Source organism: Gadus macrocephalus, chromosome 3 (genome assembly GCF_031168955.1).
Source record: "Gadus macrocephalus chromosome 3, ASM3116895v1".
Lineage (NCBI taxonomy): Eukaryota > Metazoa > Chordata > Actinopteri > Gadiformes > Gadidae > Gadus > Gadus macrocephalus.
The window spans coordinates 2,794,170-2,815,442 of record NC_082384.1 but is presented as its reverse complement, the minus strand read 5'-3'; the positions used below and the strand labels follow the sequence as shown (position 1 = coordinate 2,815,442).

General features: G+C 44.7%; 1 protein-coding gene across 2 annotated transcripts; it reads left to right on the top strand.

The window, feature by feature from the left end:
• The first annotated feature begins 51 nt into the window (after positions 1-51).
• nol11 (nucleolar protein 11) lies at positions 52-20,925 on the top strand. Of its 2 annotated transcripts, none has more exons than XM_060046124.1 (18): positions 52-315; positions 765-878; positions 1,542-1,598; positions 2,169-2,317; positions 6,089-6,146; positions 7,582-7,735; positions 8,144-8,350; positions 9,205-9,281; positions 11,586-11,709; positions 14,726-14,811; positions 14,939-15,001; positions 16,012-16,196; positions 16,292-16,417; positions 17,083-17,274; positions 17,705-17,783; positions 18,351-18,443; positions 18,553-18,660; positions 20,212-20,925. In XM_060046124.1, exons 1-18 carry the CDS (start codon positions 169-171, stop codon positions 20,323-20,325), a joined length of 2,133 nt encoding a protein of 710 aa, XP_059902107.1. In that variant the 5' UTR covers positions 52-168; the 3' UTR covers positions 20,326-20,925. The 2 variants fall into 2 exon arrangements, with proteins under 2 accessions (XP_059902107.1, XP_059902106.1); XM_060046123.1 differs by having other exon boundaries at positions 118-315; positions 17,068-17,274.
• Positions 20,926-21,273: the final 348 nt, after the last annotated feature.

The following is a 21,273-nucleotide window of genomic DNA, read 5'->3' as shown; positions in this document are numbered from 1 at the left end:
ATTGTCCGTGTTTGATTTGTTCTCGTATGGGGCAGCGTAGAAGGTGTCATTCCCCATGCCGACAAGCATGGCGCTGTCGTCTTCAAGCAAGTAGGAACTGCTCTTCAGCGGGACCCATTGTTTTAGCGAACCCTCGCGAGACTGTAAGCAGACGTCTTCTCGTGCAGCATGGCGGCGCTGTATGAGGGTTACACGTTGTGCGCTCTGCTCAAAACTCCCAATTCACTCGTTTCAGGAATTAATGGAATTGAAGTAGATAGCGACATTGATCATGTTGTTGTCACCGATTCAACAAGATCGGTCACCCTATATAAGGTAAGACGATGCCCGACCAGCCGCACTCGGAAACCAACGACACGTGTTGAGTTTAACTAACCACAAAACTAACACTACATCAGCGATGTGAAGCACCAACACACGCACCGCGACATGTGTTGAGTTTTAACTAGCCACGCAACTAATCAATGATTCTCCATTGAACGGAAGAGCAGGAATGTAAATATGGACCCATTAGATCTCCAGTAATCAGGCTGAACAAACAGCCACTCTAACCCTAACCAATCATGAATTAATGTAACGCAAATAAAATCTTCTTCCTACCGGGAGCTAGTACAGAGGAATACTGTAGGTTAGTTTTATGCCATGTCCCCATTCCGAGTGAACGTCGAATCTCTCTGGTCTCCTCAGACCATGTACCTATTCGGACTTCCTCTCTGGTCTCCTCCGACCATGTACCCATTTTGATTCCTCTCTGGTCTTCTCAGGTGTCCGACCAGAAGCCCCTGGGGAGCTGGACCCTCAAACAAGGACAGAGTCTGTCGTGTCCTGCGGTCTACAACGCCGGGACCAAGGAGTATGTGAGCGTTTCAGACGGAAAGGTAAATCTTCGTGTGTGTGTTAGTTATTCACGCAGGAGTGAAGACTAGCTTGGATATAACCTTCAAACAATAATCCTAGGACTGCTGTTAAAAACCTGAAATGTGTATGCAGGGCATGTATAAAACATTACCTGTTTTTTTTCTGATGACCGACGTGGGCTGGTTACCCAGGAAATAGTTTCGTTTATAACTGGGCCCAGAGAAACAAAGGCCGTTCAGCAAAGTCACAACTTTTCTCGGTTTTGTGACCTCAGTGGTGGAACGAGCTCCCTGCTGCTCTCAGGACCGCAGAGTCGCTCACAATCTTCCGAAAAAGACTCAAGAGTCTACCTCGACACTGCATAGCCACCCTCCCCCTTCTGGCCAGTGGCCACCATTGTACACTGTATTGTATTGTATTATAGTACTTAACTGTGTAGCAAATGCAGTACCTGCTATCATGGCTGTAACACGGGGAATTGATTAGCCTAGCGATTGTGGTATTTGCACTTGGTTCTATGAACATCCTTTCTGTACCGACAGCGATATATTGATGCACTTCTTATGACAAATGTACTTATTGTAAGTCGCTTTGGATAAAAGCGTCTGCTAAATGCCCTAAATGTAAATAACTGGTATGCAAGAGAGATGGTCCACTTTGTTCAAATGTCCTCCATGCTTTAGGTGATCCGGGTTTGGAAAGCAGAAGACCTGCTGTTGGACAAAGCATTTAAAGCGACGGTGAGTGGAACAGTTCTGAAACGATTTTTGTGTAAAAACGCATAAGCCTTGCGCCGACCGTCCAGACGGAACCGGCATTTTCGTTGCCTGCCAGTGCCACCGCACTTTTCTGAAACCAGGTCCCAGGGTGAAAAAGAGGAAACGGCCCCATGCTTTTTCGTGTTGGGATTCGTGTGGACGCCAGATGCGCAAACGATGAATTCTTCGTCCCCCCCCACCAGGTGGAAATGTTCGACTTTTGTCTAATTTGTTTTGTTAGATTTTTATTATTTTTATAGCTTTAAATACAGCCCCTTGGTAAATTGTACATTAAAAAGTATTTTCTGTTCAATCTACAAGGTTTAACAACTGCTTTCCCCTCCTCGACTGTATGTTTGGATACAGGCTTGCTCTGTCTTTACGAGAAATTCCTGAAACGCTGGCTGAGTTAGAAAATATATTTTCCCCCCGTCGGGCGGGGCCTGAGAAACTTCATGTTTGACAGTGGGCTACAAAAATACGGATGGTCAATTTACATCATGACCAATTAGTTGATAGCCGTACATAAATCGTGTGTGTGTCTGTGCCCAGCTGTCCGCCAACGTGTGGAGGGTCCACGCTGTCCCAGGGGGAGGTCTGTTCGTGCTGTTTGTGCGAGGAGCGGTCAGGCTCCTGGACGATGTCCTTGCTGCCCCCCAGCAGCCCATAGAGGAGGTTCTTGGCCAGGAGGAGAACATCAGGTCGGTGCCCAGCCTCCTCTCATCCCCATCAATAGGGCCGGGGGTCGTCATGTTGTTTCTGTCCAGATGGGTGTAAGAGCTAGACCCTTTCACAAGTGTCATTACATATATTAAGCTGATCCAAAGTAATAATACAATTTATTCAACATTTATTTAGCTGATGCTCTTATTCTTGCAAGTGCAAGAAGTGCATTCAACAATGAAGTCACAACCCAACCGAGGGAGAGAATACCTAGACTACATAAATTCATCAATAAGCAAACCTCTTAGTGTTACAATATAGAAACAAGAGATGGCAAAGGGTTTTTATTAAGTAATCTCATGATGCAGTCTGAGATAATGCATTAGCATCGTCTTTGGAGGAACCCGTTCACAGCCCCTCAGAGGGTCTGTCTGCAAACTTAACTAGATAATACATTTAAAATCCGCTAGAAAAGAGAGGCATGGCCGCACTGATCAGCTGTGGTCCTCATGTAGACACGCAGTGCGTTTACATGGCACTCAAGAAAATTGAATTATTGGGTTAGTCCAACTATGATTGGATTATTAAGATGCATGTATACACCTTAGTCACACTATAATCGATTCGAGTTACTCATAGTCGAATTAAGACACCTAGATTATTCGATTGTTAGTCGAATTAAGCGTGCATGTATCGGGTCTGATCACATGGTATCGGATTTTGCGTTCTGCGCATGCTCGTGATTTTTCTTGGGGGCCATTATCCGGAAGTATAAGGAGACGATAGTCATTTTGTTGTCGCCGGCGGAAAACAAGAGATGGCAATTATTTAAAAAGGTGGCGAAGAAGATGGAGGAAGCCGGTGTCGTGCCAACGTAGTTACCCCCTATAAGAAGTGTATCAACATGCATTCAGTACACACTATGCTTCTGTTACGAGAGAAGTGTATGTGTGTGTGTGAGAATGGCTGTGTGAGTGACTTCAGCGGGTGAGTGGTCGAGCGAGTGGTTGCGAGGGTCAGTTTAGTGAATGAACGGGCCGGTTGTGTCTGCAATCGACGTGTACGGTTAAGTTAGTGGAACTACAAATAAAGTACCCAGCCTATCAATCGGTGGCCACCTCATTCCGACCTATAAGCAGATCAACTGCAGCAACAAGTAAAGACTTGTAGTGAGGGTTATCTCGTCCATTGTGGAGAAGGTATTGGGCTTTGACTCTCTGAAGTCCATATTGAAACGAGACATTGAGGAGAAAGGGATTGTTGCTGTGTGCGGACTCCCGGAGGAGCTGCTCTGCCGCCGCCGGAGGAGTCTTCATACGACCGAGTAGGGCTGGGCGATATGGACCAAAACTCATATCTCGATATTTTTTGTTCGAATGGCGATATACGATATTATAACGATATTTTGAACAAAACGGGTAAAGTGTGTAGTTTTAACTCTGCGCCACAAGAATTCACTATCAACCATTTATTTAGTTTTTCTTTTTTTCTTGCTCAACGAAGCACAGCTGTAGGGTTAGGGTTATTATCCCGCTTATTACACGGCTTCTTTCCTGAACGAAAAAATTACTTCATGGAGTCTTTTTACAATTTATTTGTAACCAGGATTCGTAGTGTTGATCAGCAGAGAAATAGTCCGCCAAAGACGTTGACGTCGCATAGCAACCGAAGACGCTGGAGTTGACAAGTTACCGGACTATTTGCGGATTGATACCAAAGACGTCATTAGAAACAAAAAATCATGTTTTCCTTGACAGCCTCTTCTATAATATGAATGATTTTAGCTTGTGTGTGCCCGTGCCCGCGATAAATTACACACAAGCTAAAATCATTCAAATTAATGTGCTTTATTTTTATCTTGCACTATTGGAGCACATACTACTCTCTTGCGCTCCGCCTCTGACTACGAGATGGTTAGTGTTACAACTTTCTGCTGTCGGCTCCCAGACACGTTCCCTCCAGGGCCGATGATCTCTCGGGTGCAACACACACTTCCCTTTGACCGGCAGTGGGTCTGCTTATAGGTCGGAATATGGTCGGAATGAAGCGGCCACCGATTCTTGCCGGGTGCTTCATTCTTTTACACACAACCGGACTCGATCATTACTTCACTAAACTGACACGCACGCACGCTACCGCACGCACGCACGCACGCACGTTACTTTCTCGTGCTTTCTCACGAGAAACGTTAAAAAGGCTCGGAGAGCAGCGGCCGGCATTATAAAAAGCGCTCGCAAGGCAACATCAAAATAATAGATATTATATACTAGGGGTGTGACGAGATCTCGTGCCACGAAATCTCGCGAGATTAAACTCGACGATATTACCCGTCGGGTTAAAAATCTGTCTCGCGAGATTTGTGAGCTATCCAAACTTCTATTTGTGGCCTGTAGGGGCAGTAATGCGCCTTTGCTACGTCCAGAATGACGTCGGAAAATACCCGTATTACCGTCGAAGATGCCCCCGCCACTTTTAAATCATTTGTTTGGCAGCATTTTGGGTACCGGGCGGAAATGATGAATGGCAGTACAGTGACTGATAAGACGGACAATACCAAGTTGTCAGTGACATACTTGCACTCTGTTTGCACTATTTGCACTCTGTATTGACGGAGTAGAACTTTGATTTGGTTTTGCACATAATATTGTTTGCACTTGAAAAAAAGAGAATTATTTAATTTAATTTATTTTACATCAACTTTTATAAATTTTAGTTTTAGTTTCAATTTCATGCATGTAAAGTTATAATAAAACATTTCAAAATGCATGTGCAACTCAGTTAAATAAAAGTCTGTTGGTCCAGTCATATATTTTGTCATTGTAGTTTTCTAAAAATCTCATCTCGTCTCGTTCTCGTGAACCGAATATCGTGTCTCGTCTCGTTCTCGTGAACCGAATATCGTGTCTCGTCTCGTGAGCTGAGTGTATCGTCACACCCCTATTATATACCGGTATGGCGATATTGTCTCAACTACATATCGCTTTCAAAAATATACCGGTATAATTTTAAAACCGGTATATCGCCCAGCCCTACCACCGAGGGGTCGGAACAATGGAGCGTCGGAACTTTGGCTTGACTCTATGAAGTCCATATTGAAACGGGACACAGAGGTGAAAGGGATTGTTGCTTATGCGGGACAGCTGTCGGTTAACTTCGGGTCCATTTCTCCGACGCTCCATTGTTCCGTCCTCTCGGCCGTATACGGACTCCTCCGGCTGGACTCCTACCGATGCTCTGCCGCTGGAGGAGTCCACAAACGACAGAGAGGTCGGAACAATGGAGCGTCTGAGAAATTACATGGACCCGAAGTAAACTGACAGCTGTCTATTGAAAACATCTTTCTCGAATGCTGCGGCCGCCTGAGTTTGTTGTTGCTAGTGACGTAAAGAGGTCAACCGGTAGCTCTATTACCACTAGTTGAAATGGGCACAGCGCCACTGATCGTACCGGGGATAGAAATGCCTCGGCCAATGAATCTATTTTTTCTCACCACCATGTATACTCGGACAATTGCAGTGTTCCGATTGAGGAGCATAGTCGAACTATGGCCTTAATCTGATTAAGCTGTGCATGTGAACGTACTGAAAGTGGTGCTGGTGGGGGGACCCTTCCTCCAAGTGGCCTCTGATTTGGAGGGACAATACTTCTTTGTATCTGTGGGGGAAGTGATGCAAGGAAGCGACCGTACCGGCTAGATGTGACCGAAGTCGCCGGATTTTAAGTCAGCCTTGTAAACAATAGTTTTGCATTCACTAAAAGGAGTACGTTTGTTGACATTCTGGTGATGCCTTTCTCTTGTGGTTGGCTAGGTGGAGTGCTACCGTAACAGCAGAGACGCAGCATTTTGTCATCTTCACAACAGAACAGGTGATTGCATTTCCTATTAAATCTTGGTAGTATTGTGCATAAGATTCTCTTTATGCTAAGTGAGCTCTGTAACTAGGGATGGGAATTGATAAGAATTTCACGATTCCGATTCTGCTTATCGATCCGATTCCTTATCGATTCTCTTATCGATTCTCATTGGGTGAGAAAATAAGTATAAATGTGTTTGTTTGCATTACATCTCTTTAATATCTGATCAGAAGTGCTTCTAGTATTAGGAAATTGTACATTTTCAAATCAATTGGTCTAGACGAAAAAATATATCGCTTTTTAAGCCCAAATGCCATCATTATGTGCCATACAACTAAAAACACAGACTGAAAACAGCCAAGTAAGAGCTTGTGCCTTTTGGAATTCTAACAGTGCTCATTTGCATTCAACTTGTAACAAAATTAAACTGACATAAACAAAATGAAGCATTGATTAGACAGAGATTTATTAGATGGGCCTACCTAATAAACCGTTGGAACACACAAGACCGGAAACCATAGCAATGCCGGTAAACAAACCCCGAGAAGCCCAATCCCTATGAGAGCTCCCCACGCTACGGCCATCCGGAGGCGACAGAGCTGTTGGCCGTGATATTATATATACAATTATAATATAGTATATAATATATTATATACTATTATATATAGAGATCCGGGAGTCGCAAACTGCAACAATCACTTTCTCCTCCATTCCGCGGTTCACCCGGACTGCACTCTACTGAGTTTGAACGCTGATTGGCTGTTACGTTACACATGTCACTCAGTTATCACGCTGTTGAACGCTGATTGGCTGTCATCACGACAAAAACTTGTCGCCGGTTTTCTCCCGCGACAAACTCGCCCTTATACGCGTCTCTACGTTCAACTTTGTATGGGATATTGTCGCCCCGTCGCGTTTGGTTTGAACGCACAATGCGATTCTTCCTCGGCGGCGACATGTTTGCTGCGTTCTGAACCAAATCAAAGCAGCGTGTGTGTGACGTCACGACGCATTTGCCGCGACCGGAACCGATAAGCGGAATCGTTAAGCAGGCTTGCTAACGATTCCTCGGAACCGGTACTGAACAAGAACCGGTTCTCGATTCCCATCCCCATCTGTAACACAGACCATAACCACAGAGAACAAGAGGTCCTCCCCAGTCCTGAGGATTTAATAACCCAGGTGTCCGCCTCATGACTATACCGGTGCTATACCGGGACAGGACTTGAAACAAGCCATATTCCTGGAATGATCATTACTTTTTTAGTATGATTAAAATGAACCCCAAAATCATACTCCCTTTCTTCTGTCTTACCCCCTCTACTGCATTTACGCAATCTGTTTCCGCCCCACATCTTTCCTGTTACAGGTATTCACCGAATGAATTTGTGAAAAACGTTAGTTTCACTAGATTGCGGTCCTGATTGTCTGTGCTCGTCTCCCACAGAACAGCTGTCATTTCCTGTACGTGCAGAGACTGAAACCCAACAGCCTACAGAAGTTCAGCCTGGAGCCACAGGGGCCGGCCCCCCAAGAGGCCCAGGCCCCTCTCAGCTTCTCCGCCTGCTACCAGGAGGGCCACATCCGCCTCCTGTGCCTGTGTAAGGGCCCGGGGCCTCGTGAACACTACATGGTGTTGTGCTTCATATTGACAGTTTCACATCGAGGGTTAGAATATAACACACTTGTAAATAGATTCAAAATGCTAGAAATGCTCCCCACCGTATTCTTACTGAAGCCCAATCCAATGTTTTTGTACTTATGCATTCGAAGTGGTCCATCCCAGTTGAGTCCTACCCGAGCTAAACCATCCAGGCGTGTGTTCTGCTCCTGGAGAACAGCACTAATACATCCTAGTTCTCCTTGTGTTCTGTGAGGTGAAACGCGTCCTTTGCTTTAAGACGAAGACTATGGTTATTTCTGTGCATGAACGTTACAATGCCCTCCCCTTCTAATGAAGCCCCTCCCCTATAATTGGGCTTTTTTGAAAACTCTCCTTCCCTCCCCAGACCCCGACGGCCACGTCTACCAGAGCCTGGTGTCGATGCGTGGGCCACCTGCCCTGCCCCCAGGGGGTGCTGCCCCCCTGCCCCGGACCCAGCTGCTGGGCCTGCATGTTGGGGGGGCCCTGCTGGAGGCCGCCTCCGCCATCTACCTGGACGACTGCCACGTGGCCGTGGTGGGGGCCCCCCACCCTGCGGCCGGACCCGGCACCAGTAAACACTCCTCCGTACCTCACACAATAGAACAGTTATATATACATTATATGACATTACAGCTATGATATTACATTACATGTACCTCACACAATAGAACAGTTATATCTACATTACATTAAATATACATAACATTAATATTACATTACATTATATTTATATTACATATACATTCACACTTCTCAGTACCTCGCAGTTAAATTCCTTAACAGATCATAACTCATTTATATTATTCCGTAACAGATTATAACTCAGTTATATTATTACCTAACAGATTATAGCATAGATGATGCTTCTAATATGTTATATTAGTTAGTGTCTGTGGGGCTGAGTTGAGAGACAGCAGGAGAGCGGTAGTTTTGCTCTCCTGAGGATGTTCATGAGGTGGGTACTGCTAAAAGTTTTAGGAAAATTAAAAGCAATAGTTTGGTTTCTTGACCATCCGCAAGATTCTTTGATAGAATGATTGAGACGCCCTTCGGTCTACAATTGAGATGGGCTCACACAGAGGCAGGTGGTCTCTAGAAACACATCATAGAGTATTTCACTCACTGAGGCTGACGGATGGCTGTGGTTACCCTCAAATTACAGCTCTTGTATCTTCTAGGTAAGATTAGAAAGAGATGGAGAGAGCGAGCAGGAGAGTGATACATATAGATGGAGAGCAACCAACCGAAGACTTCTCCACAGCCCGTTTCACTAATAGGCTTTCATACTTGAATAATAGCTGTTCAATCTTTGCATCTTGATCCGCATGATGTTACGTAACTTTGCATACATTTATTTGTTATGCTATTACTAAATACTTTGAGTTTTGACAAGTCTTAAATTTACATGTCCATTTGATTTCCCAGACTTCCTTTGCATCTGGAATACCAACTTCCAGACTCTCCAGGCTGGGAAGGAAATTCCAGGCAAAGTCTATGGACAGGTAGGAACCTTTTTTATTAAGCACATTTCATAGAACGTATAAAGAAAAGAAACCGTAACGAGGAAATCCTGTTCTTCAGGACAATAAAGGATACTTAGCAGGGCTCCAGACTAACTTTTTCCTTGGGTGCACTGGTGCGCCAAATTTTTTCATTTGGGTGCACCAGCACGTATTTATGGTGCACCCAAGTTGTGAGTTGTTGAGGAGGAGGGGGGGCGTTGGACCGTTCCTGCCTTACGCTGAGTTGTTGAGGGGGGGGTGGCAACCGGACAGCTGCACCGGTTGCACCGTCGATATTTACGCCACTGATTAATAATATTTTGACCATTAATTAAATTAATATATAAAGAATATCGTCAGACAATGCCAAGGGATCGGTTCTGTCCCGAAAAACCCTCTGTCTCCGGAGAGACGCCTGTACGATAAGTGCGCCGAGGTCCATGGTAACACCCACAAATGGTGACGCCATTATCGGAGGAGGGGCTAGGAAGCTGCGCACGCCGATATAAGTAGCCGATCTCCGGGTAGACTCGCTGAAAAGCTGCTCCCGACCAGGTTTGGTTGCGAGCGTAAGACACCATGGTGATACAGCGACGCTTAAAGAGATCGACTTTCATGGTACAGCTAACCCAGGCTTTCAGCTCAACATACCTTGCTAACCCTCTAATCGAGCTTCGTAGTACAGGCCCCTGGATTGGGCTGCGCGGGTTTGTTTACCGGCGTTGCTATTGTTACCGGTCTTGCGTGGAAAAGTATCTAATAAATCGCTGTCTAATCAATACTTCATTCACTGCCTCTTCCGTGGTCATTACAATATTATGAATAGACTGCTCTGTAAAAAAAAAAATATATATATTATACCAGGGCTGTAACGATGCACAAATTCACGATTCGGTTTGTATCACGATTTTTGACCCACGGTTCGATACATCCCACGATTCTTTTAAATTTAAAAAGCATTTTATTTAAACAACACTTAAATACCAATTATCTTAATGTAACATTTAATAACAAATAATTTGGAACACTGAACAGATTTGAACTGAAAGAATACTATTAAAGTATAGCTAAATTAATAAAGAAATAACCAAAGATTGCAGTTGGAGGATGCTTTTTGCTGGTAGGCATAATAGGGCCCCTTTAAATGTTTGGTTGGTTTATTCAAATATCCTTATTAGCGCTTCTTATTAGGCTATGTAGCTTAAATAATGACAAAATCAGGCCGTATAGAATGCAACATGTTTAATAGCCTAACTTTCAATAGATGAGGAAAAACATGAACGTCGCAATAACGACGCATAGTGTTACGAGTAGCATATGTGTGTGCGGGAGAATGGCAGTGTGAGTGATGTCAGCGAGTGAGTGGACGAGCGAGGAGAGCGAGCGGTAGCGGGTAGCGCGTGTGTCTAGTGAAGAAGCGAACGAGTCCGGTAGAATAAAGTAGGCCTACCCATCCTGTCAATAATCGGTGGCCGCTTCATTACGACCTATAAGCAGACAAACTGCCAGTCAAATCACACAAAACAATAGAGACAGGATCACACAGGCAATTTTTTTCGCGCTTGGCCCACTCTGGATAAATGTTGTTCATATCGCATATGAGGACTTCGACGGCTGTGGAGAAATGCAATCCTCCGTAGCCACGGAGAGCTGTGATCACAGAGAGGGCATCTCGTCACATATTTACAGCATCGATAGGAGGGGGCGCTGTCAGCAGACTATTATTTAGACAAATTATTAGCAAATTTCAATCTGACAATTTGACCGAAGAGTTAGAAAGGGCATATCGCGCTTCTGCCTTCTCACACCGCGAGACAGGTTCGTGGCTTTGAGTATCGCGATTTTCGGTTTGATACGCGTATCGTTACAGCCCTATACCAGATACATTTTCAGTCGCACCGGTGCGCCCAAATAAAATATTTGGTCATACTACCCCGAATTCTAGGCGCATGTGCGCTCAAATTAGGCGCACTCTGGAGCCCTGCTTAGGATCTTCATGACTGGCAACTGGATCAAACCAAAGTCCTTCTAGTGCAGCTTTAAACTGGCTGTCAACTGGTCAGGTGACCCGTCAGCTTGTCAGGTGACCTGTCTGCTGGTCAAGTGAACTCTTGGCTGGATGGTGCTGAGTGACTGTTTGGTAGAACATCACCTCACCTCTCGACTGTGCAGACCCGACCAGTCTTGTTCTCCAAACCTACCTACCTCACTCACTCTCTCTGGATGTAGGAGGATTTCTCAGTCTCGTATGAGTATCCAATCTCAGGTTTGGCTTGTGTTCTTGTTTCTCTGTCCCTGGTTCAGCTGTGGAGTTACGCTGGCAAGTTGTTCATTCCCCACGGAAGGAGTCTGACGGTGATTCCCTACGAGTGTCCCACCTCTTCCCTGGCCACCGCCCTGGGGAAATTGAAGCGTGCTGGCAGCAGAGGTGATGTAATGACCCACTAGTCTTAAGTTAACAGAAAGATTTATTGTAAAAGGAATATCAACTAGAACTGCAAGCAGTTATGCAGGGGTCCAAGAAATGTGCATTTCGCCGGCACAACGCGAAGCATGTGTTCAAAACGCTACCGTGAACCTGTGGATACGAAGGTTTTGACTGTGGGAGGTTCGGTGTGGGAGTTGTATCCCCAAACGCGTTTTCAGAACATTCCTTTGGCCAGTTAGGAGATGAACAATTCCCTCGTTTATGGCGGCCCCTAATGGTGAAATTTTGTAGAAGATATACAATTTCCTCGTTTATTGCGCTCCCTTATGGCGAAATTTCCCGAATCTTTTACTGAACGCCAATATGGGTAGCCCCGACATGTGTGTAAAATTTGGACTTGATCCGATGTCTGATTTTTTTTATTTTTTTGGATTTGGGATTTTCCACGTCTAATTTTGCTAATAAACCAATATTCAAAACGCTACCATTTCGTCGTCGAAGGTCGGATCAAAAAAGTGTTCGATAATTTCTTTGCGTGTGTGTCTGAAGATGTCGTGTGCAAAGTTTGGTGTTGATTGGTCAAATGTGGGAGGAGTAGGGAAAAGGCAGTTTTGCGGTTTTCGCGATTTAGCGAAAAATATTCATAGACGCAAATGGGCGTGGCCTAGGTCAAAAGATGCGGCAGACTCCAGTGAATCTGTACGTATAACGTTTTGGACTGTGGGAGGTTCGGTGTGGGAGTTATAGCCCCAAACGCGATTTTCTTGTTATAGCGCCACCTAGTGACCGGCAGGTCTGGATTTTGTCGTCTGCGTAGTCCGCACGGACCTGGATCTAGTCATGCAATTGGCGTGTGTGCACCATTTACGGTTTGGGCTGTGGTACCACTTTTAGGGAGGTAAGAAAAACAATCCTTACAAAAACAATGGGGGGGGAAGCAACCTGTTGGCTTGGACCCCTAACTAGAACTGCAAGCAGTTATGCAGGGGTCCAAGAAATGTGCATTTCGCCGGCACAACGCGAAGCATGTGTTCAAAACGCTACCGTGAACCTGTGGATACGAAGGTTTTGACTGTGGGAGGTTCGGTGTGGGAGATATATCCCCAAACGCGTTTTCAGAACATTGCTTTGGCCAGTTAGGAGATGAACAATTCCCTCGTTTATGGCGGCCCCTAATGGCGAAATTTTGTAGAAGATATACAATTTCCTCGTTTACTGCGCCTCCTTATGGCTAAAATTTCCGAATTTTTTATCGAACGACATTAAGTGTAGCACCAACATGTGTGTAAAATTTGGACTCGATCCGATGTCTAATTTTTATTTTTTTTTATTTTTTATTTTCCAAGTGTAACGTAGCTAATAAACAAATATTCAAAATGCTACTGTTTCGTCGTCGAAGGTCGGATCAAAAAAGAGTGTCTGAAGATGTCGTGTGCAAAGTTTGGTGTCGATCGGTCAAGAAATGTGGGAGGAGGGCGTGGCCTATGCCAAAAGATGCAGCAGACTCCAGTGAATCTGTGTGTCTAACGTTTTGGACCGTGGGAGGTTCGGTGTGGGAGTTATAGCCCCAAACGTGTATTCCTTGGTATAGCGCCACCTAGTGACCGGCGTGTCTGGATTTGGTTATCTGAGTAGCGGTGCCGTACCTGGATCTAGTCATGCAATTGGCGTGTCTGCACCATTTACGGTTTGGGCTGTGGTACCACTTCTAAGGCGTACGGAATAATAATCCTTACAAAAACAATTGGGATCCAACCTGTTGGCTCGGACCCCTAATTACAAAAGTTATACGTCGGGGTGAGTCTGGGCCAAAATAACATACATAACAGTCTTACCTTAATCAAACTGTTTTATTAAAAAGAAAACAAAGGGTAAGCCTAGCTTACTAATTGCCCAAAACAGGAGAAAAATGGGACACCAAACAAAAGGCCACTCACCTCTACCAGCACCTAAAGAATTCAAAAAGTGACCATTGAACAAAACTAACAGGCAGGGAACCAACCAACAGGCAGGGAACATGCACCTGGTGCATGTTGCATGCACCTGGTGCATGTTGCATGCACCTGGTGCATGTTGCATGCACCTGGTGCATGTTGCATGCACCATGTGCATGTTGCATGCACCATGTGCATGTTACAAACAAGCTTTCGGCTGGATGGAGCATTCCGCGACCAGGTGGATCTGATAAGGCCTTTTAAGCGGGGGCTTGGCCCTCGTTAGTAAGACTCCACCAATGAGCCAGTCAGGATTGCTAAAAATTTAGGGCAAAGAAAAAACAGGAAGGGAAAACCAAAACCCCGCAAATAACTGGGAACGTAACAGGTGATGATGCAGCTCCGTCCGACTCCATGTCCACTTGAGGCACAGCAAGGCGTACTGTACATCCATGTCTTGGGTACAAGTAGATTTGTGCCAAGGGGGATTTTTTGTGCAGATTGCTCAAAAACTCAAACATTCAACACATTAACTGTACACAACACAAAATAACATGCAACAATTGATGTGTTTTATGTTTGGCCGTTCTGTGTGTCAAGTGTATTTTCATTTCGTAGCGGTTTTTCTTTCATCTCTGCTTATGCTTCTGGGTGCTTCTGCTGCTGGACGTTAGATCTGCAGACCCCTCATGGGGTCTGGAGCAATGCAGACCTCATGGAGTCTGAAGCCATGCAGACCCCATGAGGTCCCCTCATGGGTTCCTGAGCCATGCATTCCCCATGAGTTCCCCTCATGAGTGGCTGAGCTCTCTGGAGACACTCAAGCCTCTTAGGGTCTCCGTGACTCAGCCTCTCACTCATGCCTCCAGAGAGGCTCAACCATGCAAACCTCATTGAGGCCTGCGTGGCTCCAGGCCTCAGGAGGATGAATCATGTCGTAACAAGCAGGGGGTACCTTTGCTAAACTGTGAATAGAGAAGCTGAGTAACTTAATAAAATTGCTGTTAACCATTGTAACTGTTAAAAGCACAGCCCAGTTCAGGTCTAAAAATTCCTTTTTATTTCCTCTTTTTTTGCCTCAGATTCCAGAGTGCCGGCCTGCGTTCCCTCCTGGAGCTCTCTCCTAGATGGGAGAACGCCTTCTGACCCCATCGAATCATCCCAAAATGTGAGGCCCCTTTTTTAGAGCTGCAACATGCACCTGTCGGTTGCTTGTGAAAAGACATTAGGATACTATGGTGGACAGATCTCAGGAACAAATTAATAATGCTCCTTAATGTTTTCTTGGGATGTAGAAAGCAAAACCGGTCCAAGCATCCTCCGCTGGGCCAGCGGACCACGTCCTGGGGCTGGTGGAGGTAAGGTTGGCTCCGGCAGTTTGAAAAGACTAAAGTAACCTCAATTGTTATGCAAACTTCACATTCAGTTGGCATAACTCGCTTCAGTAGACATTTTAGTTTTGAAAGCACATCATAACTTGATTATAAGGAAATGTACACTCTAGGGATGTCCCGATCCGATATTTGGATCGGATCGGCCGCCGATATTAGCAAATAAATGCATATCAATATCGGATCGGCCTGCACGGGAAAATCCCGATCCGGACTCCCGATCCAGTTTGTTTTCAAAACTCTGGTCCGTGTTTTCGAGCGCACCAATGTAGGTAATCCATTCCAGTTTTTTTCAGCTTTTCCCCCCAAATCCGGTCCGCGTTGTTCAGCACACCTAGCGCACACCTAGTGACCTGTCCAGCATCCCACTTGTCTGTGCATGTCCCACTAAGGATTTAAAGTTATCGATAAAAATGCCAATTCAGTGTGTGTGTGGTAATTTGACTATTTTCTACTCAGGTTTTGTGTGTGTTGCTTTTATATATAATGTTATATTGTTTACACTCTTGTTGTTCAAGAACAGAGCACTGATGCCAATTCAGTGTGTGTGTGGTAATTTGACTATTTATTATTTTGTCTATTTTGTGTTTATTTAACCCTGAATAAACAGGTCAGCTTCTCATTACCAACTATTGTGGATTATTCAAACTAACCTAATTAAGTTGGCTAGTTGTTCTTAAGAGTAAAACCCTTTTCAACATGAGTAGTACAACAAAATAAGTAAATATCTTTAATCTTTAATACATGCTTGGATCGGCCGGTATCGGTATCGGCCGATGCTAAAAGCTACAATATCGGTATCGGATCGGAAGTGCAAAAAGCTGGATTGGGACATCCCTGGTACACTCAATGAAGTCTATTAATAATATGTATGACTTATTATTGTGATATAACATATTACCAGAGCTCATTTAAAATGAGGATGAGTGCTTTGGAATAAGATTGGGCGGGCCGGTCCTCATAGAGTGTTTGTGCAGACAGCGACGGTGGAGGCGGTACAGAGGGAGGTGGAGGCCCTCCTCTCCCATGCGGACCCCCAGGACCTCCATCCGTGGCTAGGTCAGCTGGCCTGCAGCCTTGTGTCCCGGAGCTCCACCGACCCCCCCTTCTACCCGGCCAGCGGTCTTGCCGCGCTAGTCCGCACTGGCTCCCTCTGTCACAGGTCGGTATCACGGCTCCAGGACCGGGGTAAGACTGAGGACCTCACGAATGTTTACAGAAAAAGGAAATGAAAAGGTAAATGTTGTCAATTTTTAGCGTGTGCCCCGAGCTGCTGCTGCTGGCCCTGGAGAAGAGGGACTACCTCCTGGCTCAGCTCTGCCTGCAGGCCTTCCCAGACGTCCCTGAGAACATCACCTGCTGCTGCCTCAAAACCTTTCTCAGGTAACCTCTAAGAAGCCGTGTGTGTGTGTGTGTGTGTGTGTGTGTTTTTGCCCAAAAATCCTATTCGAAGTTTGTTTATTAATATTTGAATATTTATTACTAATATTTTGACCATTAAATGCCTTCAGTAAGACCTGAATTGGGCTTCGCAAAGTTTGTTTACCGGTGTTGCTATGGTTACCATAGCTTATATGGTTACCATACTTGCTTGTTCCAACGTTTTTTTGGTTTCTAATAAATCGCTGTCTAATCAATACTTCATTCACTGCCTCTTCCGTGGTCATTACAATATTATGAATAGACTGCGTCGGGTTGTCCGCGTCTCTCCCTCTTGGCCTGCCCATAACAGGTTCGAATATTAAGGGCTGCCTAATATTCGTTCGAATACAAAGCCCTAGTGTGTTTGTGTGTGTGCGACAAGTCCCAGGGACACCTGGTGAACAGAGTGAAGCAATAGCACCTTATTTCACGGGGAATGTCACTTGTGCCATACAATAACATCCTCCCTATGGAGCTGTGTCTCTAGTTGGATTTGAGTTGTATTATTGCAATCAATAATGTCTCTAATATTCATGTTCCCAGGCCACTGGTTGAATGAAAAAGGCTCTTATATTCCTGTTCAAACTGGTTGGTAACATGCTGGTACTAAGGGTCTCTGTGTCTAGCGCCCCCGAGGCTGAGGTGCAGACCGCCTGCCTGGAGCCCAGCAGCCTGTCCTTTATGGAGATGCACTCCGCCCCTCAAAGGGGCATTGAGCTGAACGGCTTCACCTCCACGGGAGGAGGACCAGACCCAGAGAAGCCCTCCAGCCCACCAATCCACACCTGCCCTCTAGGAGTTCACAAAGCTGTCCTTCTGTATCCTCTAAAGATTGGTTTAAAACTCTGCCATATTGCCAAATACTATCTTTATTACAAGCTTCTTTAAGTAAATATGGTCCAAGAATGTGGAGACATCTGCTGGTTCACTGGGGTCTTTCTGGTCTTTCTGTCCACGCAGATATCTGGTCAACGTGTTACCAGCTGTGTTGGTGGTCCACACTGACAGATTGAGCTAGCCAATGAAAACCTTTTTTGGTCTCTAAATAGTCAAGTTTTCTATAAAAGATGGTGACATTTTTAGAACTTCACATGTCCCAAGCATTGAAGATACTGAATACTTATTAAACCATGTCGGGAACATGTATAGGTTTCATACAGCATAGTGAAGAGCTGCCTATAGACCTGCCTTGGCGCGAAGAGCAGAGGAAGTCCTGAGTGTCGAAGCGTTCTTAACAACCCCCTGCAGCAACGAGGTCATCCAGACGCCCTACAGCGACGCCTTCCTGCTCCCACATCTCAAGGACCTCTCTCCTCAACAGCTCATGGTGAGCTCTTCTTCTGAACCCTGTTGAGAGTTCCACCAGACACCGGAGCATTGGCCTCATTGGTCAGGGCTGATCCTCCAATTGACCAATGCAAACAAGAACCGGCATTGTCCGACTTTTTCCATGATTCTCTTTTCAGGATTTAAAATATATGAAGATGTTTGAAGCTGTACTCCCTTATGTCCTTTTGATTTGTAATCCAGAACCTGTTCTATATGAACTCTAGAACCTAGCAATCTTTCTTTCACTCTGAGCCAGAGCCTTTCTGAAAGGATGGCTGGAACCGATAACTTTCCTTTATGGATACGTCCGGTTCATTTATCAAATGTTAAACTCACCATCATTCCATGACAAGTTGCAGCCAAAGCAGATTGTCATTCTCGTTGTGGTTGTTTCTCTGGTTTAATGGATTCTCGTCTCCCTCCACTGACCTCCAAGTGTCCAGCTGGACCATCAATGAATCCAGTGTGTCAATGATAGTTTGGATTAATTATTATTCTTTTGCTTTACAATCCGAGGCAAGTATTGACATCCATGTTTTAATGATGTCCTCTCATTCTCTCCCAGCTGTTTCTCCAGTACCTGCACTTCCTCTACTTGCAGTATTCACAAGACTCGTTCAAGCAGGAGGACAAGTCAATAGCGCCCACTCTGACCCAGGTCTGTACCAATGGAATAATATTCATAACAACAGATCTGGCTTTTAGATGGCAGAACGCTGTTGCAGTAGGTGAGACGACTAAGAGTTAGTTTTGCCCTGTGAGTGTAGATCATGGACTGGGTGTGCCTGCTGCTGGACGCCCACTTTACAGTGCTGGTGATGACCCCCGAGGCAAGAGGCCTACTGGTGAACCTCCACATCTTCGTCAGATCCCAGGTAACCTAACCCTCCCCTATCCATCGGTGGGATGGTGGCTATGATATGAACCCCTAGTCGAAGAAATGAAAGCCAAGTTTGAAAAACGGGTCCAATTTCCCAGAACACTGTTGCACTATACACTATTAACACTGTTGTAATGAGCTGAAATAGGAAAAACAATCTGTCTAGGTAAGGCCTGATTCAAATATACTGCTGTGGTCCCATTTTTTAATATGGTGCCTAGAACTGCAATTCCAGGTGTGCCCGTGTGTAATACACATTTTTGGAAGTGCTGGGTACAATGAGGATGCACTCTTTTTTCTCTTTAGTGCAGGTAAAGAAAGGTTCTGAAAGATACATACTGCATGGGCATACCCATGTAGCTAATAACTAAGGAATAAAATGTATACAAAATCTGTCGGGCACGTTTTATGAAAAAAACGTTTCCAAAAAGCATCGGACAAATCATGAGCTGGCTGTTCTCAGTTCACAGCATTCCATCCAATTTAGCCTCCATCAGGCATTCTGACAAACGCATGCACTCTCCCCCACAATTATTCCAGAATTCAAGCAAAGCAAGAATGCCCAAAAGTCACTTTGTCAACAAGAGACTGACTCCACCGACTAACGATTGCAAGTTAAGAAAGCCGACCACTTGAGTGTAAAAAACACAAAAGACCTCACCACAGCACCTGCAAATCTTAAGTAATAAATATCGCGCCTTACCTTTATTAAATTAGTAGTGGTCTGCAGATGCATCCCGTGGTGTAGCCTACTACATCCATTTAGTTCAACAGGTTATCGCTCTGATACTGTCCATGGTACTAGCAACCTGCTCTGGTGCTTTTTACCTATGTATTCAGGCTATTGTTTGTCTGATGCCTCATCATTGCATCCCAGCCAAAGAAGAGTATTGGTATTATTAGTATTGGCTACTTGCCAAAACGAAAAAATAACTTCATACAGTGTCTTTTTACAATGTATTTGTTATCATTCGTAGCATTGATCAGCAGAGAATTAGTTTGCCGAAGTCGCTTAGCAACCGAATACGCTGGGGTTGATAAGTTACCGGACTACTTGCGGAGTGATACGGATGACGTGAATCGGAGGGAAAAAAAATCCACTTTCCTTGACGGCGGTCAAATATGCTGGATGTCAGCATTCCACGGCATTGAGAAGAGCCGTGTAATAAAAAATAAATAATTGACAGCTGAACGTTGGGAAGGCCCATGCAAGTGAATGGAGCAGTCTACAGCATTGAGAAGAGCCGTGTAATAATCCATAATTCAATTTTTTATTTAATTTTTTACAAGTGGTGGGTACGAAATGAATCTTGACAAACTGGGTACTCGTCCCCAGCGTCATTGACGCCTATGAATACTAATATAATGTATAATATGTATGAATGGGGAAGCTCATACCAGGACTGCATATTAGGGGGAAATTGTCAATCAAAAGTCATCCTACTGTGAGGAAGGTGATCCACTAGTATGGGGTTCAAGGGCGTGGGATGTGGAGATGTGAGCCAACGGGTATCTTTAGCAAGGTTGATTTGTCTCTCCCCTCCAGGTGAGATTCTGCTCTGAGCTTGGGAAGCTGGAGGGAAGTCTGCAGGAGATCCAGACCCTGAGAAGGCAGAAGGAGATGGGCCAGTACTGCATCCAGGTCATCAAGATCTTCTAGAACGTCCTCAAATCTGTTTGGTTCTTTTTTTAATAAACTGTTCATGTCTGCTTTCCATTCCTTGCCGTTCAATACTTAATTTAGACCAGGTGCAGGAAAGGAGGATTTGGCTGTGAGCCTTTGAAGTTCAAAAGTTGTTGGAGAACCCAGTGGAAGTGAGCAGAATTTCGAAACTAAACCATGAATAGAAGTCCCCTTGTTTCATTTCTCAACGCTGTTCACCCAACATGATTTCCCGAACCAAAAAGGATTTTGGATCAATCAGGGAAACTCATCCCTGATTGGTCAAAAATTAGCATGTAGCGATCAAATTAAAGCAACTATACCTTACCTACCTTTTCAAATGATGCGTGATTTCTCAAATATTTTGTGTTAATCACAAGACTAGATGAAACGCAACAAGGGACTGAAAAGGGAAAATTGTCATATAGTCAGAATCGTTAAATGATTTTGAAGTATTGTTTTGAAGCTGGGTCGTTATAAATGTGTATGAATGTCAAATTCTAACAAATGTGGTTTGCTGATTTAAAACATTACCTGATTGACCAATAAAAACGACAGTTGTCGGCAGGATTCAAACCTGCGCTGGAAGATCCCAAAGCATTTGTAGTACATCGTCTTTTAACCACTCGGCCACGAAAACGCACGACCTCCACTTGACTAATTTATGTGATATCTATTCTAACTATTAATCAAACTTCTACATATTTATAGCGTTACAATATCTTGCTGTGTTCAATTCATCTGAATACCTCTTGTTATATCTATCTAACATCTTAATACTTAAACCTAGCTAGTTAACATAGCCTACTTGTATTAATGTTCATAAGTTAACATACTGTAACGACCAGTGTTCGCAACGCGTTCGCTCTCTTCCGGGTTCGTGCCGGGGATTCTGGGGGATTCTCGGAGCGCATGTTGTTGGGGTTATTGTTGCTGTTATTGTTG

Coding starts and splice junctions, on each gene's coding strand:
- nol11 (XM_060046123.1), top strand. CDS start 169: ATGGCGGCGCTGTATGAGGGTTACACGTTGTGCGCTCTGCTCAAAACT. Junction 1,599..2,168: donor ACAAAGCATTTAAAGCGACG/GTGAGTGGAACA, acceptor GTCTGTGCCCAG/CTGTCCGCCAACGTGTGGAG. Junction 15,002..16,011: donor ACGTCCTGGGGCTGGTGGAG/GTAAGGTTGGCT, acceptor GTGTTTGTGCAG/ACAGCGACGGTGGAGGCGGT.